The following is a 25,830-nucleotide window of genomic DNA, read 5'->3' on the forward strand; positions in this document are numbered from 1 at the left end:
TCCTTTGCTTACTTAAAAAACAATGCAAATCAATCAAAAATAATTTTTTAAAGGAAAATCAATAAGAATCAAAATTATACTCGTTTAACACATGATCAATAGGATAAAGACAACAAGAAGATAGAGACGACAGAGAGGATGAGACTGTTTCAAAAGAAAAAAATTTAAATTTAATTATTTTTGGTAATTGGTAATAACTTGAAAAGAGTTATAAATTTCGTGTTTATTCTAAAAAATATATACAATTGATTTTCTTATTTATTGTTCTAAGAAGAAATACATTGAGATTAAGAACGTCACTTCTACTTTCTATCACATCGTCATGAATCATGGTAATTTTTTTTTTTGTTGGCTGTCATGTATTTTTATGAAAAAATTCATTATACATATTGCTATTTAATAAAAAATTTAATTACACTTGTCAAAATAAATTTATAGATCACATGTTTTTAATTTTAATAGACAAAGAAAACTAGTCTCTTTTATCAATGTTGTTGTGTTGATCTTAAGAATTGTTTTCGTAAGAGATAACAATTTTGTTCTCTTTTGAGGCTATATATTTTGTGGCTTTCTTCTTTATTTTGATTGTTTATGATTTTGAGTAGCTTGTGCCCTAATTTGTAACTTATAATTTTGATAGTTTTTTCTCTCCTTTGCTATTGATACTTTGAACTTTGATACAAGTTGTTACGTGAACCATATGAAAACTAAACCTAACTCTATTTTAAAAGATAGAATAGAATAGAATTGCATACACAAATACAATGTAAATAGATGTAAAGAGTTTGGAAGAATAAGACCTAAATTTTGTTATTCGTTTCATGTTCCTTTTTAAATTAGGGTTTTTATTTGTTTGTCTTTTCGACTTAAAAAAAATCGTCCAGAAGAAATAGATCAAGTCTAGAAGGTTATTCTGATTTCTACTATATCGTCATGGATCATGGTAATTATGATAATTTTATTTTACATCAATCATAAATTTTTATGATTTTGACATAAATAAAAGGAGATACGTTTTTATGAATGTTGTGTCAAACCCTAAAAATTGTTGCCGTAAAAATAAACCATCTTTTTTTACGTGATCTATTTTTTTCGGGTCCGCTGTTTTTTCTCTTTTAATTTATCTCTATTGAATTTGATTTTAAGTTCCTAATTTATATTGTGATCTTCTTTGCCATTAAAAAAACTAAGTTGTGTATGGTTTTGATAGTTTTATTATTTTGAACTTTGATATTAAGTGTTACTGCTCGGAACGACAGAGACACATACACAGATAGGATCTTGACCCGGACTCATTCATAATTTTTACATTTATAACTTAAAAATATAAATAAATTGAATGTAATTATAAGTGTCGGTATTGGTATCGGATTTTTTGGAAGTGTTTATGCTACATGTTCTACGTAGGTTGTGAACCATATGAAAACTAAACTTACACTATTTAAGAAGATAGATTAGAATAGAATTTGATACACAAACACAATGTTTAGATAGAATAGAATAATTGAATAGAATATAGCTGTACTATATTATATTTATTTTTTCTGGTGTAAATCACTGGTTTGGCCAAAGAACACGAGCCAATGGTTACGTGGCGGCTAAGATTTGTTGCCGACTTTTTTGTTGCAAACTAGATAGAGAAAAACAAGACCACAACAATGGCTACTTTGAATGTTTTCTCTCAAACATTGCACCCTACAATCTCATCTTCTTTCTGTTGTTCTTCTTCAAATTCTAACTATGCTTATTTCTGTCCAAATTCTAACACTTCTAAGTTTCATTTCTTTTCCAATTCTCTTCTTTCTTCCCTTTCTGCCCCTACTTTTTCTCACTCTTCTAAGACCCATTACTCAAAATCAGGTACTTTTTTCTCTAACTTTAACCAATTCATGTACTACTGTTGTATTAACCAATTTTCTATGTTTTGTCTTGTTACATGCATGTGTGTTTGAATGAAAGTGTTTGTATTGAAAGTTTCTTATTCATACTAGTTTGTTTGATGATTGATACATGTTATGTGACTCTATTCTGTCTCTGAGATGAGTATTAGGCCTTCAAGTTGTTAGAAATTTCTCATCTTTGGTCTTTATATCATGAAAACAATATTAGATGCTTTATGTTCATGTTGAAAAGCTACATTTTCACTAACATGGTGTGACTCGGGTGATAGATAGATTCTCGAGTTTCTCCGGTCCGTGCATACGAGAAAAACATCGTGGGAGAGACTAACCCTTCAGTGAATTTCAATTATCCCGCGGAATTAGTCTTTGCAGTTGCTCATAAAATCACAAAATCACGCTGGTTTACGCAAATCTAGCAATTATGCTTGAGTGATTATGGAACTTTTGTTAAAGACGATCGTTCAGTGAAACCCGAGTTCGAAATCTGTCTGGAAAAGTTTTTGGGCACAGAAAGCAGATATCGCGTCTAAATCTTTAATTTACAGTTAAATTATTTTCTGCAGGTAGTGGAAGTTCATGGCTGCACAGTAGTTCGCCATCTGTCAGCAACGAGCAAAAGAACGGTCCTGTACATTCAGTATTTCCGTCATCGCCTGCTCAAGTTTCCTCTGTGCAAGACCTGTACACATTTATTTGCTCAGGACCTTTGCTTGACAAAATTGGTTTGACGCCTGAGATTGTGGCCGAGTCTATAGATAAGTGGTTAACCTACGGGCGACACCTATGCAGACTGTTTCAGCTTAATGAACTGTTCTTGAACGAGCCTCAAAAAGTTAGGCTTTATCATTACTATATACCAGTTTTTCTCTGGTGTGAAAGTGAGATTGTTCAGCATCAGTCCAAATTCAAAGATGGAGAAGATATACCTCCTTTAGTGGTAACATATTCAACTACCTTCAATATGCTATGAAGATTTTGTAAGAAAAAGAGTTGTTTAAAGGCCTTATAACTCCTTTTCATTTTGTATGACTCAGATTGGATTTAGTGCTCCTCAAGGCTGTGGAAAGACGACCCTCGTCTTTGCTCTCGACTACCTTTTCCAAATGATTGGCAGGTAGACTTTAGCTTTGAAGCAACAGTTATCTTGAATTTCTCTTTTGTTTTGATGGCTATATATAAAATTTTCAGGAAGTCTGCAACAATATCGATAGATGATTTTTATTTGACGGCTGAAGGCCAGGTATATAGAATCCGTTTTCAAAAATTTTGTTTTTTCGGTTAATACTTTCATGTTCTTTTTCTTTTGGAGTAACAATAAATTGTGTTTGGATTCTAGAATAAACTGAGAGAAGCTAATCCAGGAAATGCACTTCTTGAGGTAATTATACACGTATAAGAGATGTAGCAAACCGAGTATAATCAAGGAACTTTATGATAATGACAACTAAAATATTTTTGTTGCAGTTTCGTGGAAATGCGGGAAGCCATGATCTTCCTATTTCTGTTGAAACGCTGACGGCTTTAACCAAAATGTCGAAAGAAGGTGGATATTTGAACTCATTTCCCCCCTTAATTATATTGTATGTTTAGTATAATTTATTGTTGTTGAAAGTATTCAGGTATCAAGATGAAGTTACCAAGATATGATAAAGTAAGGGAATAAAGTGCATATTTGGACTATTTAAACATCTTTTGAATTCGTAATTGCTTATGACAAATTGTTTGGTATTTGCAGTCTGCTTTCGGCGGAAGAGGTGACCGCGCTGATCCTTCAACATGGCCTGAAATTGAAGGGCCACTTGAAGTAAGAGAATCCCTAATTGTTACTTTTGAACTGCTTCTGAAATACGTGCCGATTCTTCCATTAACAAGCGTGTATGGACTTTTAGGTTGTGTTATTTGAAGGCTGGATGCTTGGTTTCAAGCCTGTTCCAGTTGAAGTTGTAAAATCGGTTGATCCTCAGGTTAGGATGAGTAAAGTATCTTTTTTGTTTCTTAATATACACGTTAAGTTCACGGCGCTGTTCTTGGAACATAATCAACCGTTCGTATTTTGCAGCTAGAAATAATAAATAAGAACCTCGAAGCTTATTATGATGCGTGGGACAAATATATAAAATCATGGATTGTCATTAAGATTAAGGATCCAAGCTGTGTCTACCAGTGGCGCTTGCAGGTAGGTTGTTTCGACATTCAGAAATGATAAAATTTGTATTCAGAACCGGGTTGTAACGTTAACGCACGCATCATGCTGTTAAAATCGCAGGCTGAGATTGCAATGAGGGAGGCAGGAAATCCTGGAATGTCTGATGATGAGGTCTGTTGTTTGCGCGAGTTATGTTTAGATTCAGTATGAATATATGATAATGTCTATTAAGTGTTTGCAATATCCGCATTCGAATGACTTAAGGTAAGATTTTTTCGTGGTTTATGCTGTCTTCAGGTGAATGATTTTGTTTCGCGCTACCTGCCAGCATACAACGCGTATCTTCCTACACTTTACTCGCAGGGCCCGAATGGATCAGATCCTCAGCATCTACTAACCATTGAAATTGATGAAAAGAGAAACCCGATCCTAGGTGCCTAGTTTAACTCGATGATAGGACAATGTTGGGTTTTTCCATTCTTTGAGAAAATCGAGATGATCATTCAGAGTTGATTCGTTTCATCACTGGTCGAGATAAGTCGATGTATCAGCACTATTTTCTTTGAAATGTATAGAGGATATTTTTATCAGAACATAATAATAATGCATATGGCTTTGCGATTTATTGAAATAGAAACTTTGATTTCTTGTTATTGATACACCGACGAAAAATCATGATAAATCTATCGATGTTTTCAAAGATTATTCCATAATGGCTTCGAAAATCATCATTTCATACACAAAAAAAAAAGCAATGAAACATAAACTTGGCATAGATATCTTGGAGATTAAGCAATCTAGGGACAGCAACAGCAGGTGCGTCCACAGCAGCATCGGCGACTCTCATAGCAGCAAAAGCAGCAACAGAGTGTATAGAAACTGAAACAAAGAGAAAGTTTGGAAAACGAAAAAGAAAATAAAGAGAATTGAATCTAAAAAATGTATACATACAAAGCATAGATGCTTCCTTTTTCTTCGCGGAGGGTGCGAGCACGATCATTTTGTGCTGTCTGCTGCTGTTCTAGTGCAGACACCATTATCTTTTGGGAAGAGTTGAACTTGAATCTGATTCATATAGCAGCATTTGCCATGATATATATGGAGAAACACATAAAGTAGAATTAGTTAAGCACAAAAATATATGAGTTTTTTATTGGTTATGTTCAAGACTAGAGAAGTATATCTGTTACTTGTAACCAATCATATTTATTATGGTGGTTAGTAGAAAGGAATTGATTGAGTTCACTTGTTAGGACATCTATCTATCTGTTAAAACCAATCACATGGCAGCTTTCTTAGTTCTAACTACCCTTCAAGTTCAAAATCATTTATTGCCAAGAAACACAACCACTTTTAATCAAATATGGTTGAGTCAATAACAGCTGCAGCAACTTAAGCATATGCTGTCAATTGCCATGATGCATTGATGAGTTTGATATAGAACTAGGGAGTCAACATTTTGACTTCAACTAAAAATCTTAAGAAAATATAACTCAACATTTTCTTTCACAATTTTTGAAATAAATATATATCATAAAGAATTGAAAAGAGAAGGGGAATCATAATAAGTGTATAGCTAAGTTTGAATTGATTTATTTGAGGATATATGCTAACATAGGTAGCTGTGAGTTAAAAGAAATTATGAAAATTGCTTATTATATGTCTATAAGCTATTTTTCAGCTTATTTTTATAAGCTTTATGGAAATAACTTATAACTATATAGAAATTGTTGGAACAATTGATGTAAATGCATTGATGTTGGAATCTTTGCCAAACAAGTCTCAAAGTTTCAATACTGAGATGAATTTGAAAAAAAAAAAAACTGAGTCCTACAATGAACAAGTTTCACTTCTTTTAAGGGTTTATACAATGGAGGATGAATACTTGGAGTGTGCCTCAAGGGATATAGGGCTTATATAGTGGATGATGATTACTTGGAGTGTACCTCAAGGGGTATAGAAATTTTGTAAACGGAGAGAGCGATAACAATAATTAATACCGCGCGCAGTTTGTTTCACATTGTTTATTTTGTAGGATTGTTGTGTAAGTTTTCCACTAGACCTAGTATGGAGTCATTGGCACGATATTGAGAGAATTATAAGATGTCTTAAAAAGACCGTGAACCTTAAATTACATTATTAAAAGTTTCCTTCTCTCCATCATGAAACTAGGATTACATATTCAAAAGTTGTCTGCCTTACTTAAGGTAGCCTATGTCATAGGACTATTGTGGAGGTTTATCCATATACCTAGTATGGAACAATAACACAATATAGAGAGAGTTATGAGGCGTCTTAAAAGGACCAAGGACCGCAAACCTCATATTACATTATCAAAAGTTTTTTGTTGTCTTTGAGGGATAGCCTACGTCGTAAGATTGTTGTTCATGTTTACTAGTAGACGTATGAGGCATTGGCACTATATTGAGAGAGTTATGAGGAGCTTTAAAATGATCATGAAGTTTAGATTACATTATCAAAAAATTCCCGCGGTCAAATTTCAAAGCAAATAGCGGTTACATCTTTAGCATAAATGATTTTTACTCAACCCATTTTGGAATAAAAAATTGTAACTCTTGTAACCACTAATGAAGAAGCAAGTTGCTTGCTAGCGGAGATTCTCCTATAGAAAAAACCCATGCTTGCTGTCTTGATCCATTAGTATTGCAGCTATTGCAAAAATTAAGAATTGTTACTACAGCTATAAGAGAACAAAGATGCTAGTGAGCATGATTCTTAAAGGGATTAGAGGTTGAGGTAATAGAAACTCTTAATGAGATCTATGAGGATTAATAGAGTATCTAATTATAGGAGTACTATTGATAGACTGATTTACGTGAATATGGAAGTGGGGTCATTTCTTATGAAGTCTCATGCATAGATTTTAGAGCGTTCATTAAATTAGGGTAGACATGCATGACCATAATAGCACATTTTTTTTAGAATACGCCTAAAGAAAAATATTCAAGACCACAATCACTCTTGTTAAATTTTAATCTTACTCGTTATATTGATATTCAAGTTGGTTGATACCTTTGCTGATGTACTACTTTATAAATGTATTTGACGGTACTTCTGAAATCTTCTTAAAAGTTTAAGTGGGGAATTCTTGAAACAATTAAATTAAGAGAATTTCTTTATTGACCCCCTACCTTCTTGGTCACCCGCAGCGAATTTCCCATAATGTCCCTATACTTCGGAAATAAACTTCCGAAGTTGGAAAAAAGAGTGATTTCGGAAGTACATTTCTGAAATCGGCTTTTTTTTAGGTAAAAAAAAAATTCGGAAATACATTTCCGAAATCACCACTTCGGAGATGCATTTCCGAAAAAATGCACGTTTTTCTATTTAAACAAAACAGCCCCCTATTTTCATTTTTACCCTAAAACTCAAAATCTTCACAAAATCCTATCATTTCTCCATCCTACTACACGAATTTGCTTTCAAAAGTTGCTCTACAACCTTCAAAGATCACTCAAACTTCAAGTTTTAAAGCTTCCAATTTGTAAGTTTTAAATCCTTCAACTATAGGATTGAAATGCATTTTAGGGTTGTTAGAAATTAGTAAAAATGTTATAGGGCTTAGTTATTATACTTCAATGTGTGTGTTTAGTTAGTAAAAATTTGATTTTGAAGCATTTAGGGAGGAAATGGGTTGCTGCAGAAATGGTGTTCGCAGGGGGTTTCGGAAGTGCATTTTCGAAAACACCTCCCTGCCCAGTTTCGGAAATGCACTTCATGGACTTGACTACCATTCACCAATGGAACTGGGGGTCAGCTATTCTGGTATAATATCTATACCAGAAGCTAAATGAAGCCTCCAACTGGAGGACCAGACAGTTGACCGGATCTGCCACAATCCTGACGGTACGTTTCATTTTAATTGTTTCACATTTATTTATGGTTCATATATTTTTAACACATTATCGTGTTTGTGTTTCAGGGCTGGATCATCTTTTACTTCCCCCGCATCCACGGCTTCGCCGTTGATCCTCCGTACGAGGACGCCATGCCCAGGGTCGCCCGATACGTTCTCCAAAGGGGGAACAATGCAGTGGGACCATATCGTGGGTACCTCGACCGCACAGCTCACGATGACATTCGTTGGAGGCCATTCAGTGACTACACAGTTGTTGTCCCCGTTGACCGCATCACGTTATACTCTGGCTGGTTGGCATGCAGGGCCAACACCATGGTGAGGTATCTTCCGGAGCGGTGCATGCGGCAGTTTGGACGTGTGCAGATAATACCGAGGTCACCGTTTGAGGCTGCTCCCGACACAATTACTCGAATGGAGCTCACTGCCATATTTGCGGACTGGGAGCATCATTTGGTCCCGGAGGAGTATCTTCGCATGTAGGCCACCCAGGAGTGGAATTGTGTAGAGGGGTACGTGACACGGTTCTATCGGGTGTCACATCCTCTGATGACACCCGACGCTCCCAGAGCTCCTAGGCCAGCACACGGGGAGATCCTGGAGAACCAGCAGGCCGAGGATGACCACGCCATTGATCTCCTGCCGATATGCCAGCGGATAGAGATGCTTGGGCGGGACGCGTTGGAGCGAGGTATCATTGATCAGGGCGGTCCAAAGGCAGTCGTCGTGGTGAAGAGGATGGTTGGTAATGCGGCCGGTGCGGCGGCATATAGGAGGCAGAGGAGGTCCCAGGGCGTTAGGGTTAGGCATACTCAGTAGGGGGTTCTGGATTTTTTTTCTTGGATTTTATTGTATTCGGGCTGTATTTCTTGACATTCACGTACATTTTCGCACACTATTACTATTTTAATCGGCTTGTATATATTATTCGGCTTGTATTTATAATATTAGTATTTTATGTTGACATGTCGCTTATTTTATTCGGGTTATATTTTATTTATAGTAAGCGTTTTTGTTTAATTAAAAATACGGGACTAAACGTTGTTTAGAAAAACATTAAAAAAAAAACACAATTTCTGTATATTTCGGAAGTAAACTTCCGAAAACCCCCAAAAATGTGAAAAAGGTGTTTTCGGAAGTGCATCTCTGAAAACAGCCACATTTTGTGTTTTCGGAAGTGCACTTCCGAAATCTGAAAAAAATTGAGAAAAAAATTTACTTCAGAGATACATCTCCGAAGCAGGGGTAACTTTGGGATTTCGCTGGGGTCACCCTATATAGGGGTCAATAAAGAAATTCTCTAAATTAATGTATTAGTGTTGAAACCTTTATCAAAGCAAGTGTCAAAATTTAAGTATTGAGATAAATTTGAAAAAAAAAAGCTCCTAAGTTTCATATTCAACAACTTTCACTTTTAAAGATTTATAAAGTGGATGATGGTGTTTAGGATTGTGCTCTAAGAGGTATAAAGTAATCTATGTCATGTGCAGTATGTTTGGCTCGGTCTTGACTTAGGGGTCAGCGTGATATTTATTTTATTTTATTTTTGTTTTTAAAAAGTTTAATTTTAAAAAGAAAATGTTAATTGTGCTGCCCCCGTCATAGGTTTGTTTTTTTTATAAGTAAAGCAGGTATATTAAAAAAGCATAAGGGGTGTTAACCCACAATTACAAAAAAGTGTCACTGATACCTCCCGACACAAAAATCCACAATCAACAAAGAACCCAACACTAATTTCCAATATAAATGACCGGATTAACACGCCAATCCACCCAAAGAATAGAATCTCACACATTATAAAATGAGAGAAATCATTCCCAAGCAACAAACTTAATCATCCCAACCGTATCAAAATTACTCAAGATGCCTCCGTTAAAGAGAATTTCATTTCTACAATTTCAAATACCTCAACAATAAATCATCCCAAAAAGCCACCTAGTGTTCACCGTAAACATGGAAACCAAATCCAAAACTAAAAGGAGATTAAAAATATTACCTGTAACGGAAGAGATATCAATGCGAGCAAAAACTTTGTCCACCAAATCAAAGAAACCGAGCAAAAAGAAAAAAGATGATTTGAGTCTTCCTTATCCAACCCGCATAACGGGCAAACTAAATTAAGCGAACCCGACAAAATATTTCGCTTCAACAAAGTCATCTTGGTAGGAATTTTCTTCAGCAAAAGCATTCATCCAAAAATAAAAACCTTGCTCGGAATCTTAGTCTTTCAAAAACATGTCAACGCCTTCACGAGAGTAACCTCCAAACCCGGACCCCGAACGCTTCCCTCCAATATCATATCATAAGCGGTCTTCAACGAATATCCCGTGGAATTTTTCCACCAAAGGAACAAATATTCCACTTCAATCGTAGCTTATTTCCTCCTAGAACCCGAATAAGATCCTCCACACACTCACCATCCACATCATCGATAAAGTTTTCACAAAAGTTAATACGCCATTCCTATGAATCCAAAATCCAAAAGCCATTGTCACTAATTTTAGAAGAAGCGGACTCTGCTTACCGAAAAAGGGAAGGAAAACGATGACAAAGAGGAGCACCATCCAACCACCTATCTAACCAAAAGTCAAGAGTATCACCATTCCCAAGTTTGTAAGCAAAGAAAGAAGGGAACCAATTTTTGAACGGGTCGGTCTCCCCCAAACCTACTAGAGATAAATCTTTCCACCAAAGGGACACCTTATTTCTTTTATGAGTCACCAAATTAGAGAGCATATCTCTCTTAATGTCACCATACCTGCAAGAAAGAAGGTTAGTCCATAAAAAATTTTCCTCACTCAAAATCCTTCACCTCTACTTACTAAGTAACGCAAGATTAAACTTCCCACAATGTTTGACTCCAAGCCTACCCTCCTTCTTTGGTAAACACACCTTATCCCACTCAATCCAATTAACCTTCTTCTTCTATTCCGTACCGCCCCAAAGAAAAGACCTTTGAATCTTGATTATCTGCTTGATAACTACTTTAGGCGCCTTATAAAAAGAGAAAAAGAAAATTGAAATACTAGACAAGATCGAATTTAAGAGAACCACCCTACCATCAATAAATAAGTGTCTAAGTTTCGAAGAAGCCAATCTTTTACGCGACATCGAAACAATCAGCCTCCACACATTCCGTCTCCTAGGATTGATACCCACCGGAATCCCAAGGAAAGAAACGGAAGTAGAACCCACCACACAATTAAGAAAAGACGAAGCCACTTGAACGAAATCTGGATCCAATTTACCACCCATAAATCGACTTTTTGACAAATTAATCCGGAGTCCGAAAACCAACTCAAAACCCCTTAGAATAGCCTTAACACTCCACAAATTATTCCACGACCCGTCACCGATTCCGCAAATTGAAGGATCTCAAAATGTAAATCTTGTTTAACCTTAAAACCAACATAATCACCCAAACTCGAAGCTTTACTCATCAAAGCCGCCAAACCCTCTGCCACTAAAAGAAAGAGGAAAGGAGAAAGCGAATCCCCTTGACAGAGGCCCCGAGTAACAACAAAATCTTTAGTCGGACTCCTGTTCACAAGAATTGACATTGAGCTATAAAATACTAAAACTTCCATCCATCTTCTCCATCTATCTCCAAAACCCATCATTCTCAACAAGAATCTCAAATAATCCCAAGCAACACAATCATACGCCTTTTCAAAATTAACTTTTACCATCATGCAACTCTTCTTATGCCTCTTAGCCATATCCAAAATCTCATTCACAACCAACACACCATCCAACATATTCCTTCCAGACACAAAGGCTGGTTGACAATTCAAAATTAATTTACCAATCACCTTATTCAATCTCTGAGCTAACAACTTAGCCAAGATACGATACATACTACCAATAAGACATATCGGTCTAAAGTCGTCCAAGTTACTAGGATTCTCAACCTTAGGAATCAAGGCAAGAAAAGAAACCGTGGCCGCTTTTGGAAGAGTAGCAAACTCAAAAAATTCATTAAGAAAATTCAAAATATCAACTTTCAAAAATGGTCAGCATACCTTATAAAATCCCATATTAAAGTCGTCCGAACCTAGGACTCTTATCACTTTCGGACCTCTAAACAACCTATCTCACTTCCGCTTCCGAGAACGGAACCTCAAGACATATCGAATCCTCAACAGACAACTTCACAAACTCGACCCCTTCCAACAATGGCCGTGAGTGTGAAGTTTCAGAAAATCTTCTTTCAAAATGGCTTCGAATCTCTTCCTTAACCAACAAAACATCGTCCACCCACCCTGTAACCTCATTCAACCCCACAGCCGAATTCCTCCTACTACGTTTCTTCACGGTCTTATGAAAGAAACGAGAATTGAAAGCACCTTCTTTAAGCTAGAGAATTCTTGCCTTTTGACGAAGAATGTTTTCCTTAGAATGCACCACTTCCCAAACTCTACTCGAAGCTAAAGAACTATTAACGCCAAAGCCTCAATGTTCACCAGATCATCACCCACCATAACAAAATCAAGAGCATTAAGATCTTTAAAAGCCTCTTCTAATAAGGGATAATAATAAAACATCCCAATCTAATTTAGAAGAAGGGGGGCCATTCCTCTTTGCAAAAATACTCTTATTCAGGAGACCATTCCTTCACCTTAATCTTTTCTCCCATGTTTTTCATCATTCAACTATTCAGCTCACCAATGGACAAGTGATCTATACCATTGATTTATGGGTTAGATTTAGAATCATATCTAAAACTTCCATATAATTAGACTCTGTTAGCCACTTCATAAATCACACCAAAAGCTTCAGAGTTTTTTCTTTCCCCTCCTTTCTCCATGCTCATGAGTTATTGAAGCACCGTCTTCTTTCTCTTTTTGCTAGTAGATTTTTCGAATATGTTTAGAATTATTAAATTTCTCCTCGTTCGAAAGATTATTTTGAATGATCTAACTATCATTATTTGAAGGTGTATTTTAAAACAATGTCTAATGAGCAGTAGATTATCGAACAATTCGATTGAATTATTTTATCATAAAAATTTTGTGGTTGACAACATGGTTTTAAATTGTGGTCCGCAACCGCAATTACGGCCGCAACATTGCTGATGCGGTAGTCTCTGCATCCGCATCGGGCCTCAGTTGTGGTGTGATTTGTAATCACACGTTCAATAACACTAGAATTTGATTCAAACACTTTAAGCCATATTTCTTCACATATTTTCGTTATAACTCAACATTTGAGAACCCATAAACTCAATTTACAAGTGATTTGTAATATAAAATATTAACATTAAGTGTTTTTTAATGGTGTATTTCAAATATTTCCTTATTTAAATTTACGCTGCAACGGCCGCAATGCGCATCGCAGCAACCGCATTGGCCGTAATCGCAAAACTCGTAACCGCATCTGTGGTCGCAACTGCAATTTAAAACCATGGTTGACAGTCTACTTGTACAATTTTGAACAGTGGCACAAAATACCTAAACGAGAACGACATCATGCGAGATCCAACCAATAATTTCTTGAATTACATAAAATAATTTTCAAACATCTTTTCGAATTTATAATTTTAATAGAAATAATTTATACATAAACTTATATTATAAGTGTTTAATCAAGTTTTTTTTATCTAAAGAGGATCATTGTTTCTTTGCTAAGGAGCTAAATCTTTTGAAAGGGAAAGAATGCTCATAGATTACATGAAATTCATTTTTTTCCTAACCGGATGATAATAACTGAATTTGGGCTTCAACAATTCTAATTAGGGGTGGCAAAATGGGCCCGATCCGTTGGGCATGTCTGTTTTACCCGCACTTTATGTAGGGTGCGCCAAGGTTTTAGGTTTTCACCCTCTAGTGTGACCGCTCCGCCCCGCCTTGTTTTTTATGCAGGCTTTTGCGGATACTGAAATTAACATAATATTTTATATTTAAGGCTTAAAAAATGTGGTGCCCGCGGGCTTTGTCTGCTCCCCCCTCACTTTTACCGAGGTGGGTCAAGGTTTTAGGCCCACAACCTCTACCATGACCGCCCCGTCTCATTTTCTTGCGGACTTTTGCAGGGTGGGCTTAAACGGGACGGGCATGCCCGTTTGCCACCCCTAATTCTAATCATAGAGCATTTAACCTGCCACCCCACATTTATACCTGACATCCCTCCAAAGTGTATGAAAAGACTAAAATAATCTTATTTAAAGTTTTCACTAAAAAATTAAAAATGTCTTAAGTGATACCGGAAATTTCAAGTACATATCAGAACAAAATTTAAAAAAGGCAAAATACATTTTTTTTTGTCCTGTATGTTAACTTCGGGGTTCATTTTGGTCCCTTAACTTCAAAAAATTTAATATTGGTTCCTTGACTCTTCAAAAGGTGCCATTTTAGTCCTTTTTGTCATATTAGCGATTGATTTAGCGACCGATTTTTAAGTTTTTACGTTGCTAATATGACAAAAATGACTAAAATGATACCTTTTGAAGAATTAAGGGACCAATATGAAACTTTTTGAAGTTAAGGGACCAAAACGAACCCCGAAGTTAACATACAGGACCAAAAAAGGTATTTTGCCTTTAAAAACAAATGTATTTTATTGAAAAAATTTGAAATTTCCGGAAGATTTTACCAGCAATTTCGAAATCTCCATAATTTTACCAAAAGTTTTGAAACTAATTGCAACTTACCGAAAAAAATTATTCCCCTTTTACCAAAGATATTTCAGGAATAATAAAAAATAGGGTATGAGATATAATTTAGAGGGTGACAACTAATGACACTTTTAAAGGGTAATGCTAACTTGTGCTCTTGCAGCACAAGTTAAAAATTAATTAAAGAAAAAATATTTTAAAAATTGTACATTACTTCTAATAAAAATATAAAATTAATTTTTTATTATAATTTTCAAAATAAAATTTCTAAAAAATGAATTTTTTAACTTTTTCTATTAGGACATAAGTTAGCATTACCCATAAATAAAACACAGTTTATAACCATAATTAAAAATCCATTTAATTTTACTCTCTCTCTACCAACCATTGTTACTATCATCGTAAACTCATATTATTCTCGAAAATTTCTTTAGCCACCTCCCTATGGGCGTCACTCCCAGCGAAAATCCGAAAATACCCCTACTTCGGAAATGAACTTCCGAAGCGCTTTTTTTTTAAAAAAAAATCCATAATTCGGAAGTGCATCTCCGAAAACACCTCATGGGGGGTGTCTTCGGAGATGAACTTCCGAAAACACCTCATGGGGGTGAATTCGGATGTTCATTTCCGAATTATGCAGAAACTGTGTTTTTTTTTATGTTTTTTCTTAAACAGTCTCGCATTTTAATTAAACGCAAACGGCAAATAAAATAAGCGACATATAAACAGAAAATACTAATATGATAAATAAAATCCAAAAACACTGTGCGAAAGATACAATCCGAAATCAAAACAAAACAAAAACACGTCAAACAAAACAAAAACACGTTATTCTGCCCGACGAGCGTTACAAAATACACATCAAACAAAACAAAAACACATTATTCTGCCCGACGAGCGAACTCCTCCGAATGAAGATACTGATACCAATCCTCATCCCACTCAGTCTCAGAACCATCAGCATCAACCACGACTCTCACGCCAGATAGTTGAGCTTGAGCATCCGGGCCCCGAGCCCCCTGGGAACGAGAAGTAGAGCCGGTCGAAACCTTCTTCTTCTCCTTCACCTCCTTCACTCCGCGAGAGCACGAAGTAGAGCCGGTCGAAACCTTCTTCTTCTCCTTCACCTCCTTTTTTCCCTTAGCGCCACTCATTCCTGCGTAAAAATGAAGAAAGAAAGGTCCATGAGACCTCCTTTTATAAAAGAAGAAAAGGGACAAAAACGCTTGGGAAACGGACAAGTCATTAAAGAACAAAGGAGGTGAAGCAGAACGCATGCACACAAACTTCAAAGAAACAGGCACAATAAACAAAGGCGTTAAAAATAAAGTACTTGCAAATTAAAACGGACACTCCCTACCCTGTGTAGCTGACGCAGTCTGGGTCTCCCTACCCTGTCTGATGCGTGCTGGTTGGTTGCCTGACATGTTCTTGTAAACAATTGAAATCGATTAATATGCGAGACAAAATAAAAAACTAAAAAATTTGAACTTCTGATACAATTCGGAAGTTCATTTCCGAAAACTGGGATGGAGGTGTTTTCGGAAATGAACTTCCGAAACATCCCTGCGATGGGGTTTTCTGAAACTTCCATGGCAGACCCCAAAATCAAACATAAAACCAATTCAAAAAGCTTCTAAACAACCTAAATACTACTAACAACCAGTCCATATATCATTTATGCAATTGAAACCCTAAATAACATGCATTTGAATAATGAATCTAACAAATTTAAAACTTACAAATTGAGTGATTTGTGGGCTTTTGAATGTTGTATAGCAATGTGATTGGAGCCTTGATGCAGCCTTGGAAGTGTGTTTGCACAAATTTTCGCCTTTGCTTGTTTTTTATTTGAGTTAGGGTAAATGAATGGGGGAGGGGGAGTGTTTTAATAAATCTGCAGAACGCGCAGTATTTCGGAAGTTCACTTCCGAAATGCTGTTTTCAGAAATGAACTTCCGAAATAAGACAATTTTTTCAAAAAAAAAGGCGTTTTTGGAGATGCATCTCCGAAAATACCTTTTTCTTGCATTTCGGAAATGCATTTCCGAAGTCAGGGGTAGTATGGGGTTTTCACCAGAGGTGGACTAGAAGGTAGGGAGGTTGGCAAAGAAATTCTCTTATTCTCTTTTACTCCTTTCTCTCTACAACCAACACCACCGATTCATATTTTTTTCGGATATTTTCTTAGTTTTTTTTTTCATTAACTTATTTTAACATTTAGTTTTTTCTCCTACAAATTACATTATTTATTCTTAAAATAATATAACTAGTTGTCACACTGTTCAAATATTTTTCATTTATATTGTTTTTTTTTATCAATTTATTTTGTTATTTAATTTTTTATTCTTCTATGATTTATTTCTATTTTCAACTTATATTTTATTATTTATTTATTTATTGTTTTTTCTATTTTGTTTCTAGTAATTGTCCAATTCTTATTCTTCTTTATTTTATTTTATTATTTATTGATACAAAATTAGTAAAAAAAAAGATTAATATATGAATTTTAAATTTTTTATTTTATTTTTTTCTTAATTTTAATTATAATAAAAATATTTTTTAATTTTTTATAAAATATAAACTACAAATTGTTAATATATTTTTATTAAAAACTATATATAAAATACAATTAATTTATCAAATTTATCCGTGAATGGTAGTGCGGCTAAACCTCTAAATTTATAGAGAAGTTTACATTCATAAATCAAAACTTATAGAAAATTAGCTTACAAAATAAACAAATATGCTATACATCAAAGCACATCCGTCCTTATCCTTTATCTCCTAAGAAAAAAAATTATACTATAAGAGACTTTAACTATATTCATTCAAAATCTCGAGACTTTAAATATATCAATTCCCTCTCATATAAATTCAATATTTTTATTATTTTTAGTAAATGTAGGACTTAAACACGCATAGTTAAATTCAACTATTTGGACACCTAATTCCTGATTAATTGAGAAGGATTATGAATTCTCAGCTTCTCCGTGCGTATGTGATTTTAGGACAATTTCAATGTATCTTTATTATTCTCCTTTTTAAAATTAAGAAAATAGTTTGTGAACATAAGTTATGACATCAGACACTTACACAGTTAGAATATTAGTTTGCACACGCACACACTGCTTATATTTTATACTGTTTTCATGCATAGAAAAATCATCACACAAATGAGTTCAACAGAACAAAGTCCATTATATAGCTACAGAGTCTTTCTATTTATTAATACTATTTATTAATATAGTGATGATCATAATCTGAAACATTCCATTACACAAAAAAAGTTAAGCCATCACAAAAAATTGAGTAGTGTGCATTCCACCAATCACATTGCATCATTTAATTTTATCTTATTTAATTAATTATTAAATTTTTTTTTTTATTATTTCTAAAGCATTTTACACTAAGGGTAATTCTACCCAACTTTTTGTGTTTAATAGATAAGAATTCACCATACATCACATAATGCTATTTTTATATTTTAAGTGAGTCTCTGTTGAAGTTCATTAAACCGAAACCAAAAACTACTAGTAGGTGCTAATTGCTAAAGGAATCATGTACAACCTCAAGCACCAAGAACATTACTTAGCAAGTGTTTAACAACTAATTATAATCTTTAATTACACTAATTATTCTTCTCACTGGAGCCCGTACATCTGGAACTGCAACTAGTACTATCCTCCATGCTAATCATAAGCCTTATTCTCTTGCATGATTCAACAAACATTCTAATAAAAAAACAAAAAAGAGATGAATTATTGAATTATATATTTAGATTAAAAAAAAACAATGAAAGAGATAAGTATATATATGAATTAGATGAAAACATACTTCCAAGGTACATCTCCAAGCAACATCCAGTCACCATCTTTATCCTCATAGGTAAGCATGAATTTCTTCTCACTCATTAAATTAGTACCGACAAACATGCTATCCACTGCCCTCAGAAGATTCTCATAACCGTCATAAATTTCGAGATCGACTTTTCTTAGATACGGAGCTCCATCAACCGCAACTTTGACGTACTTGCAACTTTTCATGGCAATATTCTTTCTGTTTCCTCTCACCGGCGGCCATCCCACCACATGTTTGGTGGCAAGATGAAGATCAAGTGTAGTAGTGGAGAAGGCACGTTTTGTGGCTGAAGCAGGTGTGGTTGATTTGGTGGAACCAGGAAGAGCAAGAGTGAGCTGAGTCTCCTCCTGAATATTCATTGTTCAAAGTTGTGTAGCTTGGTCGTGTCGTGAGACCAAACTGATGTTTGTTTGTTCGCCCAACGTGCGTGCCTTATATTATGGTGTTTGTGGGCGGCGAGTGTTTTGGACCATATGAAACTTGACACGTGGCATGTCTTAAAGAGCGGTTCAGATTCTTCCATGTGTGTGTTTTTTTTTTTTCATTCTTATTTCATCATTGCCCTCCTTTGTTTTTCTTTTTAGCCTCATGTCTATTATACTTTTTAAATAATTCAATTCATGTAGACGGATATAAAAAGTTTTGATATAGACTATAGAGTTTTAGGAGATTTGTCTATTGAGAGGGTTGTTTCAAACAAGATTTTAAGACTTCTAGATTCTAAACATTAACTATACAGTCTAACAAATAGTTTTGACTAAGTACACATTATTTTAAAATTTTAAACTTCACACTTATAAACTTCACAGTCAAAGTATTTTGTAAATACATTCTCCACCATCATGCATATTATATTATGAAGCAGCACTCCATTCCAAGTTCATCGTGTCATCATAAGTCACACTTAAAGAAATAATTTTAGTGGATCAATTGGAGCGGGATAATTTTATTGAATTCTGGAGGAAGTAGCCCATGGTCTGATCAACTCAAAAGAGTCGTGAAAAGGTTGTTAGAGGAATTGGACAGGCGCAGTCTTGAGTTGTCTACTTGAGTTGTCTGACTGAAACTTCCGTTTAGTGCTGGTTAGGAGTGGCAAAACGAATTCGCTCAGTCGGCCGTCCGTTTTGCCCGTACTTTTTTGCGGGACGGAGCAATGTATTAGGTCCGCTCTCTTTAATGTGTTAGTCCCGTTTTTTTTTCGGGCATGAACTTTTTCATACAATTTTACTGTTTTTAGGCTTAAAAAATTTGATGCTCGCGGGCTTTCCTTGTCCCTCCTCCCTCACTTTTTTGCAGGGCGGGAACACGCACTCTCAAATATGCCCACCCTACCTCGCCCCGTCTTTTTGCGGGCTTTTGCGGGACGGCCTAAACGGGGCGGGCATGTCCGTTTGACACCCCTAGATGCTTGAAATGACCTGAAGGTATCTAACACTTGATATTTCTTCTTCAAGGTATTATAAGCCCATGTTTTCCGAGAATAATCATCAATGAAAGTAACAAAGTAATAAGCATCACCATGTGACTGTGTCTTCATCGGACCACGCACATCAGAATGTACTAAATCCAACACTTCCGATTTCCTTTTTGGTTCGGATGACATAAAGGAAACTCGCATTTTCTTACCCGCCAAAAAATGCTAACATTTTCTCAACTTTGCATCAGAAACACCATACAACGCATTCTTCTTTGTCAAAATGCTCAAATCTTTTTCACTCATATGATCCAAACACTTGTGCCATAATTTGGATGAGTTATCATTGTTATAAGTGTTGATGTAGCTTCGAAACCCCAAGTTAGACGATATACAATTTCAAATTCCTTTTTCCTTTTAGCAACCACCATTGAGCCTTTCTTTAACTTCCATTCATTTTCAGAAAAAGAATTATCATATCATTCATTTCTAACTTTCCAACGAATAAAATATTGAATCAAAGTTCCGGAATGTGTTTCACGCCTTTGAGAACTAGAGTAGTCTCATTGCTAGTTTCGACACAAATATCTCCTGTTGCAATGACATTAACTAGCCCATCATTTCCCATACAAACAACCCCAAAATCACTGATCTTGTAAATTGAAAAAAGATCATGTCTCGGGGTTGCATGAATAGAAGCACCACTATCAACCACCTAATCCATCTCATCATAAGATAGATTGACATTCTCTACACAACTATCACAAACAACAAATAAATCATCAACAATAGCAACATCTTCATTATTTTTACCTTTCTTTTTGTCATTGTTGTAGCTCTTCTTCTTGTTTTTCTCTTTTCAACACTCGACAATATCTTTTTATGTGTCTCTTTTCTTCGCAATGATGACACTCAATATTAGAGAATCTATTAGAGCATCCTTGTGATTTACTATGTGATGTCCCACGATTACTTGAACCTCTACTTTGATGTCTCCCCCTCGATTCGGTAACCAATACCTCGAAATGTGAGGAAGAACCTTGTGACTTACGCCTCAACTCCTCATTCAACATACTACTTTTAGCCAAGTCCATTGAGATGATACCTTTTAGAGCGGATTTAGACAAGGATGCCCAAAAAGTCTCCCAAGAATTAGGTAAAGTACCAAGAAGCCATAAACCTTGAATTTCATCATCAAAAGTAAGATTCATCACCGACAATTGATTTAGCATCCCTTGGAAAGTGTTCAAGTGATCATTCATTGGTGAACAATCACTATACCTCAATGACATCAATTTTTTGAACAAGAACAATCTATTGTTCCTCGTCTTTCTTGCATACAACTCCTCAAGTTTGGTCCAAAGAGAGCGAGCATGAGTCATCGAGCTCATATGTTTCTAAACATTATCATCCACCCATTGACGAATATAACCACAAACTTGTCTATGTAACATAGTCCATTCTTCATCAACCTTTCACGTAAAGCAAATCTTTCATTTTTCCTTTCCAAATATTATAACTGGAACCATCTAAACTCACCATACTAGATATGTTTGTCTCCATCGTTACAAAAATCAAACCACGACTCTAGATACCACTTGTTGGGACGAAATCCACAAATGTAACGGAATAATTCAACACAATATCTCTGAAATACCAAATGCAACGACAATCAACAAAACACACCAAACAACATAACACAATTTTAGCATGTAAAAACCTTCGTTAACTAGGATTAAAAAACTACTGGACTCATTGGCCACTTAATATCTCTACTATAATCACCAATGATTACAAACAAGATTCTCTATAATACTAGTTAGAGACATACATAAACATCATCAAGATCTACAATCACACTTGAAATACAACAACAATCAAGAGAAACAAAACAACCCAAAAACACCAAAAAATTCGCACCTCAAAGATGGACTCAACAGATGGACATAGAAAACTCATAATTCAATCTCCATCGTTCAGAATGTACTCCTATGAGTAATAAACACTGTGAGAAAATTTCAAAATGATTCGACCGTTGAATTGTACGCAAGATCCAATTTCGTAGAACTGCTCTGTACTGAAATGGGCCGCAGGATTTCACTCTTCTCTCTACTTTGTCTTGTTGTCTCTAACACAATTGAATGAATAACTTAATTCTCTTTATTGGATAATAACAAAGACTTATATATACATGAGTCACTAACCCACATCCATTTAGGTCACTCCGAATATATAAGGGATAGTCCAACTTAAATTTACATCAGAACCAGACTAATCTAAAAACTAACAAATATGTTAAAAAAATTATTTTAACATACTATAAATTAACATTTTAAAATGATGATAATATTATGTTTGTAACATGTAAAATAACATTAGGTCTAAATTTAATCATATAACGAATAGAATATAAGGAGTAAGGTAGAATTTAATCCATGTAATCGATGTCACTTAATGAGATAAAAATTTTGTTGTTTTTAGAATTAGATTCTAATTTAAAAAAAAAAAACGAATCAATAGAAAAATAATTAATCTTTAATTTTTTTTAATAAATATTTTTTATGAAATAATAAATGCATATTTATTATTAACATAACTAAAATAATTTATTATTTTTAATAAATATTTTTTATAAAATAACAAATATATATTTATTATTAACATATTAATATATTTAAAATATTATAACTAAATTTGATCATATAGTCAATCTATCATATAAGAAAAGTCTACCATTTGGGACTTTCTTAGACTATCCACATCAGCAACTCTTCTATGGTTAATCCACATCAGCACTGTCAATTTTCTATTCTCTCAATCTTTGATTCACGTATCTATTGTTATTCCAATTCCAAAAACGGTTTCATTTACGTATCTATCGCTATTCCAATTCCAAAAACGGTTTCACACGTTCTCTTTTTTCTACCGAACTGTTTCTATTCCAATTCCAAAACGCGGTCTCTCTTTATATCGATTTGTTTCTTCTTCCTCTCAATCTTCATACAAAACTCTCATCCACTCTCGATCGTGAACGGTGGTGCAACCTCATCCTACCGAACTGCAACAACAATGACTCTGTTTCCTTACTCAGCCTGTCAATTGTGGCTTCATCCTTGCTTTCGTCATCTCTTCGCCGTCAATTGCTCGATATGATCTTATGTTTGTTTCTGGTACCGAAAAGTGTTTTAATTAGTTTATGTAATTGATGATTTTGTGTGTTCTGTGTAGGTAATTGTCGTAGTAAAGCCGCTGCAATGTTTGATAGCGATGATGATTGTAGCGTGACTTCGTCGCCGACTGCTCGATCTTATGTCTATTTCTGGTACCAAAGATGTTCAATTTGATCAAGAGTCTGTGCTATGCGAGATTTTTGAAGAATTTGTTACTGCTTTGGATGAATCAGTTGCTAGAAGTACCTCTATATGTGTAATGGGTTTTCCTGAATGCAAAAACAATTGGGATTTCTACTCATGGTGAGGAGTTTACATATATTCTATTCTTTTGAATTTCATTTTGGACTTTGACACACCTTTCACTCTTCAAAATTAGGATTTCTACTCATGGGGGAACAACCTCTCCCGTTCGAGGATCATGCAATTCCGGCTGCTGACGATGAGGACTACACTGGCGGCAATGATGCCATGAATGAATTGGAGTGGTCGGATTCCAAATTGTTGATATTTTTTATCGACTCAAATGACAATGGGGTAAGTTATCTTTTGAAGAAATTTTGTTTTTTTATGCTTTGGTGGCGGCAAAGAAATTGCACAATTGATTATTAATAACAAAACTGCTTTGACTTTTGCTGTTATTTTGTTTCTTTCTGAAGATCTATGATGATGTTTTGCTTGGCATAATTAGGCAAATGTTATTCACTAGCTATCGAATGGTTTCCTTCATTCAAAACATGAACTCAAAGGTCGCAACTTTTAACCATTCATGAATTCTACTTTTCTATATTTCGAATTCTATCTTATTGTCTACTAATCTAAACTCAATTGACAGCAGATTGGGATATCTAAATAGTGGTCTTCCACACAGACAGCGGTAAGCGGGTTGCATATGATTGGAGTGTCGTGTTCATATCTAAGGGTAAATTTCTCCTCTTCTTTGCTTTTGTTCTGTTTTTACTGTGTAGTTGTTGTGTTGTATCTAAATTCAATATGGCTTTGTTATATTTTAATATCTACAGGGGAATCTTTCATATATTGGATTGGGTTTACATTGTAAATGCTCACATAATCTCTGGTATTGGAATCGTGGGTGGACTAAATTTTAAGGTCTGTATCGATAGGACAACAATACAACACTCCTCATTCTGTAAGTTTTTTTCATGTTACGATTCATCCATTTCAAGTTGCCATTCATCCCACATTCATAACAAATATGATCGTTTTATTTCTTTTTAGATTCCTGTAGAACTGTCCATTAGATTTTAAGTAGAATCTCTTTGGACATTCCTAACAAAGATAATACCATATTAGTCCAAAACTCGCCTTAATTTCTATTAAAAAAATATACTATAGATCAAATCTACAAAAGAATTAATATTTGTTCCATTTGCATTGTAGGTACTACTGTGGCTACTGCGATGCCAACGTGTTTAATTTGATTTTGCTAATTTGTCGATTTGCGGGGATGACAGTTTTCGACGTCATGACTATCATTGGGAATCAAACATTTTTGCTAATGTACTGATTGAGCACTGATTGATTTTATGCAGGTTTTGACAACTCTCAAATAGCTCAAGGGTCCTATATGCGTAGGAGAGATGTTTATGATTTGCACCAGTGTTCTCGGTAAACTTTGCAGTCATGGATTGTTATATACATTAAGTGACAAATTATGTTGAAGAATTGGTGAATATATAGAACTGGTAAATATATGGCTGTTAATGTAATTCATTGTTACATTACAGGCCTTCTATTTTCGACGCCACAACAAATGGTTTTCATCCATTCGACTACTTCTCTGCTTTACTTGACTGTTGCGACGCTGATATCGAAGATTTTAGAACAGGTTTCTGCTGGGTTTCTTCGGTTGGCTTCGACGGATATCGAACATAACAAAAGAAAGGGGAAAATACAATGCTCAGTGACCCTCTACAATATTTGTTTTACTATGTCACAATAGGTTTATATTTTGGTTTATGAATTTGGTATTAGTGTGTATAATCATTTTCATTTTATTCTTTGTATAGTATTGAAGCATTATGAAATAGTGGGATTTTTTTGCATTGGGTTTTGATTTGACTAATATTATTAACATTTTTGGTACTAATGTGTGCAGATGAATGCTCTTTTGTGTTGATGTTGATGTTGGATTGGTAGACACAATGACTGATAAGACGAGATCTTTATGGAAGCCGAAGTCTTCTAAGAAGAGTTCGGGTGAAGCTGAGAGTTTCGGAGCTGTTTCCTCTCATTCTGAGAGGTATTCTGATGAACAGGTATGAATGATTGATTATCCGTGTTCTTTGGATTTTAGGAGTGTTGTTGTTGTTGTTTGCTGGGATTGAATTGGCTATGATGGTTTGCAGGGATATGAGTAAGAAAGAGGATTGTTTTGTTATGCTTATTTGTAAAGTTTCTGAGATAATTGGATTTAATAGCTGATTTGATGACAATGGTTCTTCTTACATGCCTTCTCACCTCCAAATTGTACACTTATTTCAGTTTTGTTTTATATGTAAAGGTATGCTAGGCATAACATATAAACAGACAAAATATCAGGTTAATAGTTAGTACTAAGGATGCATCAGTTGTGATATGGTTGACTGGAGGGCCAGGTTGTAGCAGTGAACTATCTTTGAAACCTTAGTTTGACCTGTCAGGGAACATATCTAACTGCCACTGCACGCAGTCATGCTATAGATAACAATTTACTCGAAGGTGCAGTAATTGGTGACTTCAATGGGGAATTCTGGGGTGCCTTCGCGCTTCATCAGGTCATAACTTTTTTACTCAAAACTGGTGATTTCATTGTTTATGTTTCTTTAAATAAAAACTACTTAGTTCG

General features: G+C 35.0%; 2 protein-coding genes and 2 long non-coding RNA genes across 7 annotated transcripts; 2 read left to right on the top strand and 2 right to left on the bottom strand.

Annotated features, from left to right (window-relative positions):
• Positions 1-1,482: 1,482 nt before the first annotated feature.
• LOC131654108 (D-glycerate 3-kinase, chloroplastic-like) lies at positions 1,483-4,706 on the top strand. The gene is made up of 12 exons (XM_058924529.1): positions 1,483-1,860; positions 2,465-2,838; positions 2,936-3,015; positions 3,090-3,141; positions 3,238-3,279; positions 3,366-3,444; positions 3,521-3,552; positions 3,637-3,705; positions 3,791-3,865; positions 3,961-4,077; positions 4,168-4,218; positions 4,345-4,706. Exons 1-12 carry the CDS (start codon positions 1,659-1,661, stop codon positions 4,486-4,488), a joined length of 1,317 nt encoding a protein of 438 aa, XP_058780512.1. The 5' UTR covers positions 1,483-1,658; the 3' UTR covers positions 4,489-4,706.
• Positions 4,643-5,439, bottom strand: LOC131654109 (uncharacterized). Its single transcript, XR_009299224.1, has 2 exons — positions 4,999-5,439; positions 4,643-4,926 (listed from the first exon to the last, which is right to left on the bottom strand). It is a non-coding gene; the product is annotated as an uncharacterized LOC131654109 (long non-coding RNA).
• A 12,524-nt stretch (positions 5,440-17,963) lies between these two features.
• LOC131648386 (auxin-responsive protein IAA23-like) lies at positions 17,964-18,820 on the bottom strand. The gene is made up of 2 exons (XM_058918151.1): positions 18,375-18,820; positions 17,964-18,271 (listed from the first exon to the last, which is right to left on the bottom strand). The coding sequence occupies exons 1-2, from the start codon at positions 18,755-18,757 to the stop codon at positions 18,169-18,171; spliced, it is 486 nt and encodes a 161-aa protein (XP_058774134.1). The 5' UTR covers positions 18,758-18,820; the 3' UTR covers positions 17,964-18,168.
• Positions 18,821-22,588: 3,768 nt separating this feature from the next.
• Positions 22,589-25,763, top strand: LOC131648387 (uncharacterized). 4 transcript variants are annotated; one of them, XR_009298129.1, is made up of 10 exons: positions 22,594-22,971; positions 23,041-23,285; positions 23,362-23,519; positions 23,642-23,731; positions 23,821-23,904; positions 24,005-24,132; positions 24,384-24,611; positions 24,731-24,945; positions 25,102-25,261; positions 25,507-25,755. It is a non-coding gene; the product is annotated as an uncharacterized LOC131648387 (long non-coding RNA). The 4 variants fall into 4 exon arrangements; XR_009298130.1 differs by having other exon boundaries at positions 22,866-22,947; XR_009298128.1 differs by having other exon boundaries at positions 22,589-23,285; positions 24,731-24,831; positions 25,507-25,763.
• Positions 25,764-25,830: the final 67 nt, after the last annotated feature.

The sequence above is a fragment of the Vicia villosa genome, linkage group LG2 (genome assembly GCF_029867415.1).
Source record: "Vicia villosa cultivar HV-30 ecotype Madison, WI linkage group LG2, Vvil1.0, whole genome shotgun sequence".
Lineage (NCBI taxonomy): Eukaryota > Viridiplantae > Streptophyta > Magnoliopsida > Fabales > Fabaceae > Vicia > Vicia villosa.